Source organism: Artemia sp. Qi Xiang Cuo, chromosome 7, assembly GCF_049724085.1.
Source record: "Artemia sp. Qi Xiang Cuo chromosome 7, ASM4972408v1, whole genome shotgun sequence".
NCBI classification, from domain to species: domain Eukaryota; kingdom Metazoa; phylum Arthropoda; class Branchiopoda; order Anostraca; family Artemiidae; genus Artemia; species Artemia sp. Qi Xiang Cuo.
The window spans coordinates 69,250,225-69,271,367 of record NC_142800.1 but is presented as its reverse complement, the minus strand read 5'-3'; the positions used below and the strand labels follow the sequence as shown (position 1 = coordinate 69,271,367).

The 21,143-nt window shown below is 36.5% G+C and overlaps 1 protein-coding gene across 1 annotated transcript in view; it reads right to left on the bottom strand.

The window, feature by feature from the left end:
* Positions 1 to 21,143, bottom strand: part of amon (prohormone processing protease amontillado) — a 336,087-nt gene that overhangs the window by 252,387 nt on the left and 62,557 nt on the right. The window contains exon 2 of the mRNA XM_089092529.1: positions 16,128 to 16,232. Coding sequence (XP_088948655.1) covers positions 16,128 to 16,232 — 105 coding nt within the window. The remainder of the gene's footprint in view (positions 1 to 16,127; positions 16,233 to 21,143) is intronic.

Sequence of the window (21,143 nt, the reverse complement as noted above, 5' to 3'; positions counted from 1 at the left end):
TACTTACAATTTATCATATTTTCTCGAATGAAATGTCTTTATGGTGTATCCAAGAGGTGAACTCAAGAAACACATGGTTACTTACTTATAATTTTTCATTATTTTTTGAATAACATTTCTGTATTGTGTATCCAAGAAGGAGTTTACTACTTACTTACATTTTTTTTTTATAAAATCTCGAATGAAATTTCTGTATTTCTGTAATTTCTGTGTATCCAAGAGGTGAATTCAAGAAAGAATTTGTTACTTACTTACAATTTTTCATAATTTCTTGAATGAAATTCCAAGAGGTGACTTCAAGAAACACTTGGTTACTTACTTACAATTTTTTCGTTATTTCTTGAATAAAATTTCTGTATTGTGTATTGCTACTTACTTACAATTTTTTCATAATTTTTGGAATGAAATTTCTGTATTTTGCATCCTAGAGGTGAAACCAAGAAAGAGTTTGTTACTTACTTAAAAAATTTTCATAGTTTCTTGATTGAAATTTCTGTATTATATATCCAAGAGGTGAATTCAAGAAACACTTGGTTACCTACTCACAATTTTATCGTTATTTCTTGAATGACATTTTTGTATTGTGTATCCAAGAGGTGAATTCAAGAAGGAGTTTTCTACTTACTTCCAATTTTTTTTTCATAATTTCTTGAATGCATTTTCCCTATTGTGTAGCCATGAGGCAAATTCAAGAAAGAGTTTGATATTTACTTACAATTTTTCATAGTTGCTTGAATGAAATTCCAAGAGGTGAATTCAAGAAACACTTGGTTACTTACTTACAATTTTCAGTATTTCTTGAAAACAATTTCTGTATTGTGTATCCAAGAAGGAGTTTGCTACTTACTTACAATTTTTTCATAATTTCTCGAATGAAATTTCTGTATTTTGCATACAAGAGGTGTTGCTTACTTACAATTTTTCATAGTTTCTTGATTGAAATTTCTGTATTGTGTATCCAAGAGGCGAATTCAAGAAACACTTGGTTACTCACTTACAATTTTTTTGTATTGTGTATCCAAGAGATACACAATACAATACTTACAATTTTTTAATAGTTTCTTAAACGAAATTTCTGTATTGTATGTCCAAAGAGGGAATTCAAGAAGGTGTTTGTTACTTACTTACAATTTTCTCATAATTTTCCGGACGAAATTTCCGTGTTGTGTGTCCACGAGGCGAATTCAAGAGGGTGTTTGTTACTTACCTAAAATTTCTTTCATAATTTCTTGAATCAAAAGAACTATTCTAGAGAATAAAGACGGGTTAAGCTTAAAGATATTTATTACTTATACATATTAAAAATTTTTTTTTGAAAAAAACCCATGTTTACATAAAAATAATACTTAAAGTTCACTGTTAAACATCCACAAAGGAGGATCCCTTGATATAGAATACTTTTTACCGTGTCTTATGCACTTATCACGATCAGGTATGTCCCTGGGTAACCACTGTGTGAAGAACCTAACCTCCTCTTCGGGACGGTGATAAGCCCCTTCAAATTTAGGACATTTAAATTCTTCTAAATTGATAAGTGGAATGCTAGGGTCACAGTTTCGAATTAAAAATTTATCTGTAGGTATTTTACCCTTTACGTATAGCGCTTCAACCCCAAAAAAGCTGCAAATTTGACTGACTTCTTCCTGAACATTTCTCAGTTCTTTATGACTTTTCTTATGTGATGTAATCACTCTATCGTAGAGTCCCAGTCTGTTTATACGACGTAATGTAGCACTCCATAAGATTTTATCATACTCAAACATATTATAGTTCAATAACCAATGATAACAGTCAATTTCTTCGAGTTCCATAGACAATAATACAAATGCACATTCAAATATGACACAACAAGATGATTTTTTCAGACCAATAAATTATGTGTCATATAGTCCAAACATTCTGGAAGCTATTAATGTAATATTTGAGCAGAGAAGTACTTCATCAAACTTGTATATCTTTGCTCAAGGTTAGAAAGACTTTTGACTAGGGGGAGGAGTCTTAAAACCATCTGAATTCATTGTAAGGGGGAGTTATAAAACTCGTAGAATTCATTGTGGGGAGGATTCATAGAACGCTCGGTGTCTATTGCATTCAAATGAAACATGGAAATTTTTACGTAACGTAGCTTGTAAGATATTACATGTTTGCTAATATTATACATCCCCTACTTTTTAATAGATATTCTAAGCGTCTGAGGTGCTAGCGTACTCTAAAAATATTAGAAATATAACAAAGTAATCTATAGTATATTTTTAATGAAGTAATAACATGTAGAAAATTAATATAAAAATATGTTTCATACATTTTTATACATTAGAAATATTGTTGACCAACATTAGACATTCTGAATCTGCATCATAAAATAATTTATCGTGTTCTCTCTTGATAGTGCCCTTTGTAGAGATATCCATATTGTCTTTGTCTCTTCTTTATATCTTTCTTTTTTGTTATATCGAACCTCCTTTTGTGAGAGTTTCCTTGTGGTCTTGATCTTCCTTTTAATGGAGAGGATGTCCATTGTTTGTGTTTTTTCTTGTGATACTGGTCACTCTCTCCCATTGAAGAAACTGATGAGCTTGCCCTTTTTCTCATAACTTCATCAAAGATTCTTCTTTTCATTTCGCACAGATTGTCCTCTTCTCTTTGATTTCCCATGATTTCTAAATTTGCTGCATTACTCTCATACAAATTACTGAAGTCATGATAGTGACCATTACAAATAACACACTTACAATAAAGAGATATTTCTAACTCTACACATTGATCCATGTTATAATCTGCTATGTTTTGCTGTTTTATGTAACTTTAGTTCTCAAATGATACAGTCGTGTGGTGTCGATAATCGGCCATAGAGTACCACAGGGAAAACAGTATCGTGTCTATGAGGAAGCATAGCGCATGATTGATTGGTATAGTCGGAAGGCTATTTCATGTCATCTTGAGAAAAAGTTTGAGGAGGGTAACCTAAAAGGCAATATTACTTTTCCAAGGATAACTAAAACCCAATTCAATAACCCATTAGCATACTCAATTCAAACATTACATTAACCCATTAGAACAAAAGATTTTATTTTTACTTTCCTCGGTGCTTTAACAGTATATAATAAGTCGGTGTGGGAGGATACTCCAACTCAACCCCCAGGTGACACCCCATTTTTTAATATCCCTACGCTGACTTCCTCTTCCGATAAACTTTTTTCTTTGACGCAGTGACAAACTATCTGCATTCATTTCAATTAGTAACTCTATTTTTTTTTTAACTCATAATAAAAATAAAACTTCACCTCAAATGTCCTTCTGAACTCGACCCACAAAAATAATAAAAAAAATATATGAAAAAAAGACTTAAAATGAATGAGTACAGCCGCAAGCATATTTCATGTCATTTTGATAAAAAGTTGGAGGGTGGGGGTAACCTAAAAGGCACCCCGAGGTAGCTTTTGCCTAAAGGTTTATGGTTTACCGAAATTACATAAGCAAGGTATTCCCTTAAGGTCAATTGTAGCATGTACGAAAGCCCCATGCTTCCAATATTTGGAAAGTGGTTGTGTACAGCCTTCAAACCTTTGATTTATTCCTAAAAATCGTACATATGTAATTCGTTAGGTTTAGTAGAAAAACTTAAACCTCCCTAGTCAAAATTTGTGATAAGTATTCAATATATTTTCAGTTCCGTAATTCTTTTTATCAACAAAAAAATGTTCTCCCTACGGGAGCACCGCTATCCGGGTTATTATCGAACATTTATGTAGAACACCTTAAAAATTGGGCCTTAAATTCATATTTTTTAAAACATGTCTATTGGAGGCGTTATATGGATGATGTAATATCGCTCTGGAATTATGGAGAAAATGAACTTAGGGGCTTTCAAGATCACCTTAATACATATGACCGAAATTTACAATTTACCTTAATAATTGAAAATGCAAATAAATTATCGTTTCTAAATGTATTAATTATTCATAGCATTGAAACTGGATTTTGCAATTTACAGAAAACCCACACAAAATAACTGATATCTACATTTTGAATCCAATCAACCCCCCCCCCCTACAAGTTAAAAGAGGTGTTGTTACATCTCTTGTCGATCATGCCCTAAAGATCTGCTCTGATTCTTACATCACATATTAACTAAATTTCAATAGAGACATTAGGGAAAAAGAACAATTCAATGTTTCGTAAACGATTTTCAAACTGTAACTAACCGTTTTAAGTGATTTTATTGCTGGATGTTTACATGAATAGCTGAAGTGCCTAAGGTTAGTAAATAGAAAAGTCATAATGAGGAAAAATTTTAGGCCACGGGGGGACTTTTAGAAAGATATCATTTTAAATTGTCATTTTACATAATGCTACGCAAAAAAGTATCAGAATTGGATGTTAAGAGCATCCGCTTGTCTAAGTCCCGATAGACGAGGTCTGAAATCACGTTCTGATAACTTTTTTCTTACACATTCATAACTCTTAATGGAGCCTCTATACTGAAAACTGGGGGGTGTCCTAAAAAAAGTTGGAGAGAGGGGGCCCCTGTAAGGTTGGAGAGATGGGACCCTTGGAGGTTGAGGTCATTGATGCTTGCGGTCCTTGATGGTTCGTACTCATAATCGTCTCACTAGTTGATTTCTAAGGACTTCTAAGAATTGTTCTGAATTTTTTTATTAAAATTCTTTTCTTGGCATCTACATCTTTATTAGTATCAATTTTTTTTATTGACAACACTGCTTAAATGGTACTTGTGTAATATACAGAACACAGTCGAGAAGTAAAGCTAGTTCAAGTCACAAGGTCATCTTGATAGTGAAGCGTCTATTACTTTCAACTTTTTTTCAGCGTTAAGTCACAAATTTCTATCTCTTTAGAGTCCCGCTTAATATTCTAGCAATAATGTCATGTTCCCTAAGACTCATCATCTTCTCAGACTTACCCTAACTGTTACGTGCCTTTAACTCTTTATTCCTTTCATACAATTCAATTAAAAATTTGAAAAAAATCTAGCTTTGTTATACAATGCCCACATGGACAAATTATGGCATAGCAGATAAAACGGTATTTTGATTTCGACACAGATTCAAACGAACTGTTATTTCAGGTTCGAAGCACAGACATTATAAATAAAGTCTCAAGGTGGAATTGTGATATAACAGTTACGTAAGTTCAATGCTGAAATTCCTGGGAGTCTGATGAGATCACCTTGTTACCCCTGTATTCTAACCGTTGATTGGCCTAGAAATAGGCACGTGATCTTGTTCGCCCAGTTGTTATCATTGTGGTATAAGGGCTTCCCCTACTACAAAGGCCGGTTAATTAGAATAGATGGCTCTTTTGAAAGTACTAAAAAACATTAGCGTAAAGAGCGAGGTATTGACTAGGGGACGAACCCTATCATATACGTAATAATTATTGTTCGTTTAAAGTTCTAATGTTGGTCCTTATTTTGAGTTGAAAAAACTTGTTTTTTTTTTTAATTTCTGATCGTTTTTTAAATAATGCTGGGAAATCTGACGTCCCCTTCATGGAAATGTTCCTTACCCCAAGGAAATATCCTCCATGGATAGATCTTCCCCCGTAGCCCCTACTCCGACCCTGACCCCCCACTAGAAAAAATTCCTCTAGAAAACACCTGTATACTTCCCAATACCCAATACTATATGTAAACAATGGGCAAAGTTTATAGCTTCCAGCCCTTCCCCCAGGAACTATGGGGGATTAAGTCATCCTCGAAGACATATTAATTTAATGTTCGACTATGCTGAACAAAATGGCTATCTCAAAATTTTGATTGGGTGACTTCGGGAAAAAGTGAGCGTGGGACGGGGCCAGGTTTCCCTCCAATTTATTTGGTTACTTAAAAATAGCACTAGAACTTTTAATTTCTGTTCGAGTGAGCCCTCTCACGATATTCTAGGACTACTAGATCGATACGATCATCCCTGGGAAAATATATATAAAAAAAACAAATAAACACGCATCCGTGATCTTTCTTCTCGCAAAAAATACAAAATTCCATATTTTTCAGATAGGAGCTTGAAGCCTCTATAGTTGGGGTCTCTGATACGCTGAATCTGATGGTGTGATTTTCATTAGAGTTCTATGACTTTTAGGGGCTGTTTCGCCTTTTTTCGAAAATAAGGCAAATTTTTTGAGCCGCGTAACTTTTGATGGGTAGGACTAAACTTGATGAAACTTATATATTTGAAATCAACATAAAATCTTATCCTTTTGATGTATCTATTGATATTAAAATTCCGTTTTTTAAGAGTTTCGGTTACTATACAGCCAGGTCGCTCCTTAATTACAGTTTGTTACCACGAACTGTTTGATTTCTTGAGTGGAAAGACTGGGAAGCTTTAAAATGTGCAATTGTATTCTCCATTGTCGAAAACACTAAACTAGAGTTTAGCAATCCTTGAGCTTGTATACTACCGTTCCTAGCCCCTTTAGTATGTATCATAAACTGTCTGCTGACTAGCAGAACGACCAGGCAACTACAACATCATACTTACTCAAGTCCCACGCATTGTCGTAGGACCTTTTGGGGCTTCTCCTTTTGATACAGCATGAACCAAGGCTCAATATGAAGATTTGATTTGTGTTATGTTGTATTGGTCGTCGGGGTTATCAATTCACTGCTTCCATGGTCTTCCTCATAGTCGCTTTCCGTCAATAGTTCCTTCAAATGCGATTTTAGGGAAACGGTGGGGGGCCTATTTTTGAACATGACCAAGCCATCGTAATTACTGCTGTTTTAGTTTACTGAGAATTTTGTCAGAGGATTTCAGCCACATTTGGACCTCCTCGTTGGTCACATGGTCTGTGTAATTGATCTTTGCGATGCGGCTTAAACCACCATAAATCGAATGCAAGGAGGTTATGCTCATTTTCTATCTCTAGCATCTAGGTCTAAAACACATATCGAGTGATAAGCACAAACAGACTTTATAAATAATGAATTTTCAACGGATTCAGTCACGTTTAAATATACTTGAGTGTCCTAAAGCTAAAGCTTGGTGGCGTTAGATATCGGTGAAATGGCAGTTGTGAGGATGCTCAGGGCTGCTCAGGTAGAAAGGGTCAGATAGAAAGGATGCTCAGGTAGATGAAGCGGTCAGCTGTGTCGGCATTCTTGTCGTGATTGCTTATGGCGGGAAGGTTTCCTAGCTCAATACGAGGCGCCACCATGACTTTGGTTTCATTGGCATGCCAAACGGTCTTGTTACTTGGCTGAGGTAGTCCAATCGTCTTTGGATTTCTACTGAAATTGTGGCCATTTGATCGATGTTGTCAGCATATCCAATGAGGATATGCTTGTAAATGAGAACTCTACCTATGTTCACTCCGTGTTTGGTTGGTATTACCGACAGTATGACGTGTAAAAGCAGATTAAACAGGTATGGCGACAGGATATATACTTGTAAGACGACAGAAGAGGTTGGAGATTCCTCTGAGAGACCATCTGTGGTTGGAATTCAGCTTTAGAACTGATCACACATATTTTCAATCATTGCTATGATTTCATCAAAGACACAGTGGTGCTCTAGAGGGTACCACAAGGCTTAGTTCAAAGGTCTGCCGAAAGTCAATAAAGAGTTGGTATAGATTTTTGGTAGACTAAGTAAATTGCTCCATCAACTTTCTTCCAACAAAAATCTGGTCGGTGGTTGCGCCCCGCGGTCGAAAGCCAGCTAGATTATTGGTATTAGTCAATAAAGACATGGTACGGATCTTTGTTGGACTTAGTAAATCACTCCATCAGCCTTCTTACAATGAAAACCTGATCGGTGGGTGTGCCCTATGGTAGAAAGACAGCTTGATATTCACCCAGGACGGATGCTGTAATGGCTTGGATTCTCTGAAGAAGAATATTCGTCAAAATTCTTGTTTGTACGCTCGTCAAGCTTATGGAGCGGTAGTTCTCAAAATATTTTCTTCAGTCTTTTTTGTGTATAGCAACGATTGTTGTCTTGCAATGGCAAATCCGTGGCACATGTCCAGTATACCACGTGGCTGATATGATATCATGGTAAGGGTTGATAGATTCTCCAGACCTCACATTTTTAAGCTCCATAGAACCAGCGTTTGGTCCATGACCTTTGTCTCGCTTCAATTTTTATTGCAGATTTAGCCTTTCATTGTAGTAAGGGAAAAGGAGGGTCTCGATCGATGGTTGGAAGGAATTTGAGAGGCTTGGTTCCGTTGTGACTTTACGGTTTAGTTTTTCTTCAAAATATTCCTTCCATTGTTCTAGTTTAGTTTTTGCATCTTTGATATCATTTCTCTGTTTGTCTAGTATTATCGATGTGCGGGGGGGGCTCATTGTTGGTTGACAGTTGGCTGACTTTTTTTTTAAAGCTTGTGGCTGTTTTCCTTCTATAACAGAATTTCGCAATCTATACACTTCTCAGCAACATAGTTTTGGAGTGGTTTTCTGATTTCTCTCTCAAGTTTTCCTTGTAAGTGTTTATAGATGTCTCGACTACTATCGTTGAACTTATTTGTACAAAGACGTCTCTGGTCACAAAGTCGGACTATATCTTCTGTGATCAAAGGCTTGTCGTGTATGGTTTGTCTACGGAAAATTTCATTTGCGGTCTCTAAGATTATGAAAGTAGCTCTTTTCGCCAGGCGGACAACTGTTTTCTGAAGCCATTAGGGAGGAGGCTGTGCACAGAATGTATCAGAATTTTGAGGATTGGGTGGTGGTGTAAGAGTCTTTTTTGTTCGGGTCACGAAGAACTTCGGTTCGGAAATCCGGAAGTTTTCTAGCCTTGGGGAGTGTGAATTGTGTGTGTTTTTGGTATGTGTTTTTGGTCTGTGTGTGCGTGTTTATTGTTTGTGTCTGGTGTTTGTCTGTCTTGTGTTTGGTGTGTGTGTTTTTGTTAGTGTGAATTGTGTGTGTGTCTGGTGTGTGTCGGTGCATGTTTCGTGTGTGTGCGTTTTTAGTGTGTGTGTTTGTGTTTTGTTTGTGTGTTTGGTGTGTCTGTTCACTGTATGTGTTTTGTGTGTGTGTTTAGTATATGTACTAGAGCATTTTTCTCAGGCATGAACTCTAATGTGTGTTTATATGTCAGAACTGTGAGAAGATGGTCTAGTACAGATCTTGCAGATACATGGCTTTTCTCCAGTATAAACTCATATACGCATGGATAATTTATGCTTCATAGAAAATTCTTCAGTGCAGATGTTGCAAGTATACGATTTTTCACCAGTATGAACTCTCATATGTATGGATAATTTATGTTTCTTAGAAAACGCTGTAGTACAGATGTTGCAAATATATAGTTTTTTACCAGTATGAACTCTCATTTTTATTAATTATTTATGTCTTTCAGCAAATGGTTTAGTACAGATGTTAAAAGTGAAAGGTTTTTCTCCAGTATGAGTCTTTATATGCTCAGATAACGTAGATACCTCAAAAAATACTCTAGAAAATATACTTTAGAAGTGTATGGTTTTCCTTCAGTATGAACTCTCATATGACTGGACAAATTCGAATTCCGTGAAAAAATTTTGCACATATCCTGCACGTGTGAGGTTTTTCTCCAGTATAAATTCTCAAATGTGTTTATAGATTGGAAATTCGAGAAAATGCTCTAGTACACATCTGAACTTTATACGGTTTGTCTCCAGTATGAACTCTTGTGTGTCTCGTTAAATTTGAATTCCCTGGAAACTCTTTGTTGCATATCTTACATTGGAATTAATTTTCTCCTCCATGAACGTTTGTTGAGGATTCCTTCTCCTGTGTCTTTTATTTGCATTGTTTTAGATATTCCGTTTTGATAGCTAGACAATTGATAGTTGTCAAGTCAGTGTATTGCCTTCTGCTTAAATCTTCATAACTTATTTGAGAAAAAATAATTTCATTTGAAGTGTTTTGGAATTTGGTATTAAATGGTTCTATTCTTTTGTTTGGCATGCTGTTACTTCTGTTTGAAAAATCACGATGCATTTGTATTATATGTATTTTTATGGTCACAGTTCAATTGATTATTGTTAGTTTGTTTTTGTCGTGGACTGTTTTATATTTGGAAGAAGTGAAATACGCATTTGTTCACCAAGAAAGATAACCGCTTTTGTTTTCGCTGCCAATTCCTCCCAGAAAATCTCTTTCGGACGATTCCACATGGAAAATTCTTCTTAGCATACTTTCATTTGAAAAAACACTTGTTTTTTTTATTTCCTGAAAGTCCTGAAGAAATATAAGCCGTGAAAAAAAAAATGTCACTACAAAAGTTGCTTTTCTAAGAGAAAAAATCACGAGTCATAGACATATACAAATTTCATTTCATATTCCAAACAAAATCATAATATTTTCTTTTGTTACAAGTTACATAATATCTGTTAAAGATGTGAAAAAAAAACTGACAAAAATTTATAAGTTAAAACAATGTGGGGGGTGTTCGAGGGGTGGGGTTTGAAAGGGAAGGGTGTGGAATGGGTGTGGGATTGGTCACGGGGAATGGAGGGTCAGGGGGGGGTGGAGAATTGAGATAGTTATGTTTTGTACGGGGTATGAATCAAGGAGTACAAAGGGCCATGGGGAATGGAGTGTCACAGGCCAGGGAGCATCACAGGTCATGATGATCCACGGGACATGGAGTACCATTAGGAAAACAAACACGGCGAATCAAGTTGCCTTATTGTACTGTCTGCGTTAAAAAATTATGACAGGTGTACAGTCAATAAAATTACATGTGCAAAAAAAAAATGAAGATGGGCGAATAATCTATCCCGTAAATATCCAGTTATTAAAGACTGGTTATTAAAGTCCCTTCCCGAAATTCGTAATTGTTCTTCTGAAGAGGATCCTCCCAAGATAGTGTCCTGCAGTATCATGCAAATTTAACCCATTATTGGGGGAAAGGTTTACAGCTGACGGGACGTATCCACACGCCAGTGGACCCTGCTCAGTCTGCAGCAGTGGAGCTTTCTTCCTCCTCTGTCTGTATCTATGGTAACCTGGAGACAGTACCGCAGTTTTAACTACAGAATCCCAGGGATTAGGTCACCCCCTGGTCGCGCCTCCATTTCGTTTGGAGGTACCCTACATATCTGAAAGACAATCCCTATCCACAAAAGAGGGGGGGCGCTGAGTGGCCTGGAGGAGAACCCTGCTGACATGATCATATAAAGATATATTATTTTCATTTCATACTCCAAACAAATTCCAAAATAACTTTCTATGTCATAAGTATACACAATGCCTTTTAAAGATGTGAAAAAAACTTGAAAAAATTTCTAAGTTAAAAAGTGGGGGAGGGTGTTGGAGGAGTGTTTCGAGGGGTAAGGTTTGGAAGGGGGGGTGTTGATTTGGTTTGAGATTGGTCACGAGCAATGGAGGGTCAGTGGGCATGAAGAATTGAGATAGGTATGTGTTTTAGGGGATATGAATCGAGAAGTACAACGGGCCTAGAGGGATATAGTGCCACAGGCCAGGGAGCATCATGGTCTATAATGATCCACGGAATATGGAGTGCCATTAGGAAAATAGAAACGGTGAATCAAATTAACTTATTGTATTGTCTGCGTTAAAAAATTACGACAGGTGTACAATCAATCAAAGTACATATGAAGAAAAATCTGAAGACGGATGAATAATCTATCACGTATATATACAGTTATTAAGGCCCAGTTAAATATATCCGAGAGCTTCAACGAGTTATTACAACCTGTCATACAGTTATTGCTAATATATTGGTTCAGGGCCGTGGATGTCGGCCATAGCAATCCGGTAGTTATGATATACTAAGTAAGAGCGGATTGCCACTTGTTGCCCTTGGAAAGTTGCCATAGGACTTCCTCCTCCCGACAACAGTCCAAAATAAATCAGTTAAACACATATGTGATATCGTGGTCAATGAAATCAGTTCAATGAAACCTTCGCTCAAGCTCAGGGAAATCAATTACCCGGCTATAATACGAACCAAGTAAGTGTTCATTGCTCCCCAGAGTGACATCGGTTACCAGGAACATCAATGACCATAAAACTGTTCGAAATAAACCGGTTAAGCACGTATGCGAAATCACGAGACCGTCGCTTAAGCTAAAAAAATCAGTTAAATAACTAGTATACGAGCCAAGTAAGAGTTCATTGCCTCCAAATATGACCTTAGGTACATTGCGCCCCCGTAATCCAGTAAGCACATACTACTCGTGGTGACAAACTCGTTATCATTCCTACCTTCCATCAAAGTCAAATCACAGGGGTTGTTGGTTTCCCAACATGCGGTAGCCTTTTCACTTTGATCTTTCGAGCTCACATTCATATACCTTAAAAGGAGAAGGTTTCTTGGCCAATGGTGTAATGTCGACAAAATCCTAGGGGGGGGGCAAGTTGAAGTCAATTTTCCCAAATCAAGTAAAAATGACAGTAAAAACTAAAAAATAAGCCAATTGGTACCATAAAGGCACTTTATAGTACTATAAAGGTGAATATGTACTAAAAAACTGATCTTTTTCCGTTGATGCTTGAATTATGCAGGTTTATCTTAGTTTTGACAAGGTTTTGGAAGAAAGTAAATTTCAGCTGGTGGGCAGATTGGAGTCTGGGGGGAGGCAAACAGAGGTCTTGGAGGGGAAGTTGCCCCCCTGCCCCGTAGCAAAGTATGCCCTTGTTCTTGGCTGGTTAGTTGACGGCTATAAGCCACTACTCTCCGTCATCTTGCAGAGGCTGTTGTTCCTGTCTGAAAATTATGCCCTTTCGTAGTTGTTCTTCTTGAGAGGATCCTCCTACGTTGGTGTCCTGCAGTACCGTGCAATTTCACCCCGATACTGGGAGAAGGTTTGCAGCTGACGGGGTGTATCCCCACACCCAGTCACACTCCTCAGTCTGCAGCAGTGGAGCTTTCTTCCTCCTTTGTATGTATCTATGACAACATGAAAAGAGTATCGCAGTTTCAACTACAGAACCCTAGGGATCAGGCTCCTCTTAGGCCATGCCTCCCTTTCGCGTGGAGGTATCCTACATATCTGAAGGACATTCCCTATCCACCAAGAGAAGGCGCACTGAATGACCTGGGGGAGAACTCTACTGAAATGACAACGCCATCTTAAAGTGACCCACGGTACAATAAATTACCCTTATTTATGCCATTTCTGGATTTGAAAGAATAAAAAACATAAAATGGTAACATAATAGTCGTCATGATCTGAAGCTCTTAAGTATAGGTTTACAACTTACCCTTTTGTACATTCCCCCTTCCCAGGACCTTTAGTAGGTAAAAAATAAATTGAAAAATTGCCTGATTAAGCAAAATTCTTTTAAATTTAATTTTAGAATGACAAGCGTAATTTTTCACAAAATTTTGAAAAAATAGCTTGAAACACTGTGTCCTTTTCTAATACTTTTTATTTCTCCAGAACTAGCGGGTTACGGCAGATTGCAAATTGCAGAAAAATTGCAATGACATGAAGTTTTACCCCCGTGCAACTGAACCACCGTGCAACTGAACCCCAGTATAACCGAGCCCCCGTGCAAATGAACCCCCGTGAAACTGAACCCCCGTGCAACTGAAACCTCGTGCTACTGAACCCTCATGCAACTGAACTCCCTTTAACTGAACCCTCGTGCAATTCAACCCCCGTGCAACTCAACCCCATTTAACCAAACCCCCGTGTAACTGAACCCCCATGTAACTGAATCCCCATGTAACTGACCCCCCGTGCACCTGAACCCCCGTATAACCGAACCCTCGTGCAACTGAACCCCCGTGCAAATGAACCCCCAAGCAGCTGAACCCTCGTGCTACTGAACCCTCATGCAACTGAACCCCCAATTTAACTAAACCCTCGCGCAACTCAACCCCGTGCAACTCAACCCCATTTAACTAAACCCCCGTGTAACTGAACCCACATGTAACTGTAACTGTGTGTAGCCATGTAGCCATGTAACTGTGTGTTAACAGAACACAACTGAAGAGCGAAAAGTGATGAAAGAGAGGGGTAATACCAAACTCTCAGCTACCATTCTTGGGAGACATCTGACAGTTTATAAGTGACCATGTAATTCATGTGTTGTTTTAAATTCACTTTTCTGTGAATAGGTAGCGTGGCGGCAGAGTGCACCTGGCGACGATAAATCACATCAGTCCAGTTTTTGCCAGAGAAAAATTACTCAGTGATAATTTATTGCTCCCGCTAGCATTATGTGCTTGTAAGTCCAGACTTAGGGAACTAGTGGTAAATCCAGGCCTGAGCGTGCACATATTTCCTTTTGGTGAATTGACTTTCCATTTAAGTTCTCTCTGAAAGTTACAACATAATACACAAATCCTTTTTTGAGATATGCCATTTTTAAAATCTGCTCGCACATTGTGTCTTTTGATTTAGTTCAAGTTCCACCTCAAATACCTCATTCTGTCAAATTTTCAACTTGATATGCGTAACCTTAATAGTGCTAGTTTAATAGTAGCAGAGGTCATCGTATGAGCAGTAGAAGTAATGATAGTGTTGAATTAGTAGCAGTAGTAGTAGCAGTATTAATAGCAGTAGTAGCAGGTAGATGCCCCAGAAGTCTCATCTTGATACGCTAAGCTGTTCCAAAAAAAATTGCTGATACACCTGTATCAGCAATCTGTATGTTATTACAAATTACCAATTGTTAAAATTTAAGGTTCTTATAGAAGGGATAGTCGTAAAAACTTTGAAGGAGGCTCATTCGATTGAAAGTTCTAGTTCAATTTCGAAGAATCAAAGGTAATCACAGGACAATCAGCCTTTCCCTATTAACTGACACCCCCCCCCCAAAAACATCCGATCAAAATAAAAATAAACATTTTGTTCAAAATAGTCTGAAGATCAAATAACCATGCCTTTGGGGTTAACAACCCCACCAGCAGCATCTGGGGCAAGGGCTGTAAATTAAGCTAGTTGCTAATTGCTAACACACAAGGTTTTTTTATAAAAAAATTTGTATGAACTTTGGGGGGGGGGGGGCTCATTCGATTGGAAATCAAAATTTCCAGTGCACTTTTTCAGAGTTAAAAGTGATCGGAGGGCTTCCATCCCACCCTATTTTCCCCCAAATACATCCGATCTGAATTTTGGGACGGCTATTTTATTTAAAACAGTTTAAAGGTTAAATAACTCTACCATAGTTAAATAACTATGGTTCATAACCCTATTGTGTTTTACCCAATGTAAGTACGGTGGTTGAGTTTCACGAGGGTTCAGTAGCACGAGGGTTCAGTTGCACGGGGGTTCGGTTATACGGGGTTGATTTGCACGGGGGTTCAGTTACATGGGGGTTCAGTTACATGGGGGTTCAGTTTCACGGGGGTTTGGTTAAATGGGGTTGAGTTGCATGGGGGTTGAATTGCACGAGGGTTCGGTTAAAGGGAGTTCAGTTGCATGAGGGTTCAGTAGCACGAGGGTTCAGCTGCACGGGGGTTCAGTTGCACGGTGATTCAGTTTCACGGGGGTTCGGTTATACGGGGGTTCAGTGGCATGGTGGGTCGGTTATACGGGGGTTCAGTTACACGGTGGTTCAGTTACACGCACACCATTGAAAACTATACGTGTCTCCAGCAGTCCCTGGAAAGAAATAATAAAACAAACGAAATATTTGACATATAATGACATTAATTGCTAAAAACTCAGCAATTCAAGATTTTATTTCACAGTTTTTTTTTCCATGCTGTATATATACAAATTAATATTTTTAATATAATTCGTTTTTAGTATAGCTCCAATGATGCAATCGGCTTTAGACTCTTGCGTTCAGGGAAGAAGAAATGGGCAGTAGGCAAACTCTTATTTTTAGTGATTTTTGTTCGTTTTAAGTTTGACTCCAAATATTCAATTTAATTTTTATTCGTTTTAAGATTAAGTTATTAATTTGTATCAGTACTTGTTATCTGTATGTTTGCTAGGATAGTCTATTTAGTTTCTGTTGGTTTTTGGAACACATACAACTATGAAGTGGCTACGTTTATTGCCCTTAAAAACATCATCATCAAAGCACTAGTAAACCTCTAGCATAAATAGTTAGTACTGGGGGGGGGGGCGGCAGGCCTTTACACGCACATAATAATTTATGTTTATTTTAATATTTTGTAATTTCCCAAATAAATATTTTATCGAATAATACCGAAGAACCAAGAAAAACATTGAAAAAAAGTCATGCAAACCTTCGGGTCAGATTTGAGTTTCCTTGTATGAGAAATGCTTCTTTTCGTTCTCGCGTGTGGTAATGCTCTATGGATAAAGTGGTATTCATCTCCTGCTCCAAGTACCTAGAAAATACATTATATAAAAAAGAAGCACGTGTTCCGTTGCAATAGTATAAACCATTAGTTTACCAGAAGTAATATCTGCGCTTAAAAAGCCTATATTTCGTCCGAGAAATTAGTAGATATAAAGATATTCTGCTAATACTATATGTGAACGCCGTGGGACAAACTTAACCAATAGAAATTTCCAAGCTGACGTGAATACTTTCCACTGAAGTTAATACTTTGCTTAAAAAAATATTGAGCCAAATTTTTACCTAGATTAAACTGTGTTCAAGATATCAATTCCAAGATACCAATTCCAAAAGCTTTCTATTAAACTTATCTCAAGTCGATTGATAGTTGATCCCTGAATCATATTTCTCAAATAGTTGAAAATCTCATTTTTAATAGTCACCTTCAATAAACTCAAAAATAAATAAATAATATTTCATTTATAAATAAAACGAAAATTCTTAGGCGCACGGATAAGATATAAACTTTTATCTAAGACAGTTAAAAATATCATTGTAAATTTAAGCCCAAGAAGCTAAATAAAAGCTTCGAAAACCTCAAGATAACCCAGTTTGGAGTATTTTGATTTCCATTTTTAGCCTATTTACATTATTCACAGCTTAGCATGCCAGGCATGTACTCAGTATTTTCCTGGGTTGAAAAGCTGGGAAGCCTTCAATAAATCTTTAATTTCATGATTTAAAACAAAAGGCTATTTTTTTTTCTTGGCCATACAATTCTGAAGAATTACAGGCTCCTGGTTTACAGGCTGGCCAGTACCAACACGGGTGTTCCTACCCGCTCGCGCTGTCTTCTGCACCCACAGTTTATAGAATTATCCAGTAAGTTTATCGCAGATCATTTCTGGTCTTCATTCTCGGTACGAACAAAAAGCTCCTCCCACTTATTTCTACATTAGCGGGTTAGTCTGTTTCCGTCAATCAATGAGAAATGGCTACAAAGTGCATTATTCATAATAGCGGGTTTCAACTTCCTTCATGTCCTAGAGAAATCTGACTTGTCTACCCGTGAAAAGATCTAATGCCGCTTATGTTTATATCTGCAAAAACGTTCTCTGGAGCACTCGCACCTTGGTCCGGGTTTTTATAATGGGTGAGATAGGGTATGATCATACTGCTAATTCTAAAAACTGTGTCTGCACCGGAGAACTCTACGAACAAACTGACTAAAACGATATAGTTATTTATGGGAAAATCAATAATACTTTTGCACAGGCACCTTTCATCCCCTATATTAGAATTGGCTTTAAACAGCTCCTCAATGTCTTATTTGTCTTTTGCCGTTTAATACGCGTTCGATATTTGATCCTAGGTAAGTTTAGCATGTGTACTTATAAAGACAACAATTTGCCGCTATAGATGCCTTCCAAAACGTCATTTAAACATTACTCAAAACTGAATACATTTTTATAAGTCTCTCTTTTATTATTATAAGCAATAACGTTGGGAAAAAATTGCTAATATTTCCAGGAATTAATATACTTATATAGGCTATAAAAAAATCTACTCTCTTTAGTCTACTACTACTTCTAAAATATCAATGCAGCATTAAGCCACCTGATGCTAACACAGCCCTCCAGGCCCCCTCCTTACCCCAGACTTTTCAAAGCTTTACTCTTTACACCCCCCATGAAGTTCTAATTCCTTTTCAATTCTTCCCTATGAACTATTCCCACCACATTTGGGGACGAAGTGCTTTTCCATTTGGCCTCAGATAAATGGCTAAAAAGAGTAATCTTCGGCAAACTGTCGTCCTTCGTCCATAAACCATGTCCTAGACATGTCAATTTTTCCTTTATTGTAGGCTATCCATACAAAGTAAAATAGAACCATATTTTTGCACTACTTTACGTATGATATACGGTTAGTCCGTATACCAACCGTATATCATACTATGATGTATGATATGCGGTTAATCAAATACCTAAGATATGCATTAAAAGTTCATTAACACTGGTTTCATTTTCAACATATTCCTTTCAAGTGCGTAAAACATCACTTTTTAGATCACTTATTGATTCGCCACTAAAAAATCTTGCTTCAGAAAAACGAAACAGATTAGCCTACTTCGAAAATTCCCAATGTTCATTGCAAAAGCTTTAGTCTCGTGCAATTTTTTGTAGCCTATGCTTTAATGAAAAAGAATCAAAAGGAAAAGCTTGGATAAAAAGTGTCATTTCAAAACAGAAAAGTTAAATTGAAAATCTCAAATATAGTTTTTCCCAGATATAGTTTTCTTTCCTGTAACCTTGATGTTAATTTTTGTTGTTCTTGTTGTTGTTTTTGATGATTTGACATTTGAAACTCAAGCTGCGTAAAATACATAATGTTTTCATTAAAACAGACATGATACTCAAGTTTTTTAAAGGTTTTGAGATATGGTAATCATATCGTTATTTGTGCTAGCTCTGATTTGTAAACCTTGATTAACATTGTGAAAATATGTTGTTGTTGTTTTATAACAAATAAAAAAATGCTCTACGAAATTCAAACCGTTTTCAGTAAAGTCCAAACGATGTTCTGGCCTTTGGAGAGTTTGAGGGGCAGTAGCCTTTCTCTTATTTATAGTAACTTCTTTTTGCTTTAAGTTTGACCTAACTGTTCATTTTAACTTCAATTCGTTTTAAGATTCATCTATGACAGTTTCTAATACATTTATGTTTGTTATGTGTTTATTAACCCTGTTAGTTTGGGGTTAAGTATATTTGGGTTAGATTTACTTCTGCTTGTTTTAGGTTTCAACATGGCTCTTTACATTTCTACGACAAAATTTATTTTTGAAAAATATTTTTTTAATTATTATCAGGAAGTGAGTTTGTTTTTAATATGGAACTACCCATTGTGAAATTTTCTTGCCCGGAAGCTTAGTACTATTCACACTTTGACTTTCTCAAAGTTTGAAAGAGGTATAAATAGATGCAACATTGATTTGTATCCTGCAGCGATAAGACCCGGACTATTTCTGCGAGCCATTAAGTTCAGCTATTGAATAAACCAGCAAGATTTTCCTTCAACTCTTTTTTCTGGATTTTATATAGAAGTGGCAGTTCAGATTATCATTTGAAAATGTCTTTCAGTCAAATCGAATCTCCTTTTTTTCAAAAACTTTAGTTCAGGCTTACACATCGAAACAGAGAAATAATAAAAAAAAGAACAATGAAGATGTCGTCCCAATGTTCTGCTTTTTGTTTCTCCTTCTGTCGTTTCTTCTAATAGATTTCCTAAAACTTCAAATAACTTGGTTGGTGCTGACATTTTCTAAGCTATTCTTTCTAGCATTAAACTGTAAATACAGATTGCTAGGGAAAAATTTTCGGGTTTTCTGAGAAATCCTCCAGATAAATTTTATCTGGCAGCGACTATATACTTCATAACATCCCTTCGTCTGAAATTGTGAATTTTGATGTTTAATTATCTGATTTTCTTATATGTCGAAGTGGAAACACTGTCTAGACAATTCCATTTTTGCTCTTTACCTCTAATAAATGACTTCATTGAAATTCTAATGGCTTGAAAATGTCTTCAGCCAGATGGTATTGACATTTTCTAAATTATCTTCCCGAGCCCATCGGGTGCCTTGTCCTGTCAGTTTTTCTCTAGCTTTTGGAAAAAAGCAAAATCAAAATGACACCAAGACAAAGACATCCCGACGTTTCAGAGAACTGATAGAAAACACCTATTTCTCTGAACTAGATTACTTTCCAAAGGTCTTTGTGTCTCCATTCACTTTCTATCGGGAAAAGAATACAATCAATAACGAATGAGTGGTCAATTCTTTCTTATGGTGAATAAGACTTTTATTTGCAAGAGCATGCTTCTAGATACAGAAAATCAAAATACTAGATACATGATACTAGATACTAGAAATACTAGAACTATGCTAGAGATACTAGAAATCAATCATGGAAGGTACACATAGTAGTTAATCAAAACAGAAAAGATTTAATTGAAACAGTTTTATTCTAATATAATCTATCGAAAAGACAAGAAGAGTAATTTCGTAAAAATAAATTTCCTAAACTATTGCATTTCTGACTGGATAAACAAATCAAATAAACATAGTCAAATCGTCATAGCGAATATAGCCAGCAAGTATGTTATTTACCGAAAGTCAGTCAAAATGTTTGAACTGCAAATTGTGTTGTAATTAGCAACTACAATAAGTGAGTCTACACTAATACGCCCTGCTGTACGAAAGTCAGGGAGGTAAGAAGCAGACTAATTAAAATTCTTCAACCATTGTGATACAAAAAACAAGCTTTTGCCTCTTCTTTATTTTAGAGCATTCGTTCTTTAAGCATTTAAACAGAAAAATTAAACTTTAGCGTAAAGAGCGGGGGTTGAAGCCCATTTCGCATACAAAACAGTTTCTATTTGTTTTAAAGTATAATGGGACTTTATGCTTCGAATTTGAAGAATTTTTTTTTGATTTCTTTAGCAATTTCTTTGTTATCATGTTAAGGGGTAAACTGAATGTGAGAGGTAAACCATTATTCTCAGCCACTCTTCACACAAAGTTTGACTTTCTGGTAACACTACTTCTATAAAAAAAAAAGACTGATTCAGGTGATCTTGCTGTACAAAATAAAAACAATTTTCCGAAATATGGACAATGGCAAAGTCTCACTCAAAACTCCGCTATTTGTGTCAAAGTTCAATTTTCCATAAGAAGGCTTAAATATTAAGAGACCACAGTTTTTTGTTAAGAACTATTGTTTCAAGAGTTAGAGGGAGCTATCACCTCCTCACCACCCAAATTAGACGCTCAATCTCAAAATGTTCATCAAAATCAATTTCCCAAAACATGCATCACGTTAAAAATTCAATTTTTACTGCTTAATCCTCCTACCCCCCCTCCATAAAAGGCAACAGCTTTTCTTGTGATAGTCAGTGTGAACCT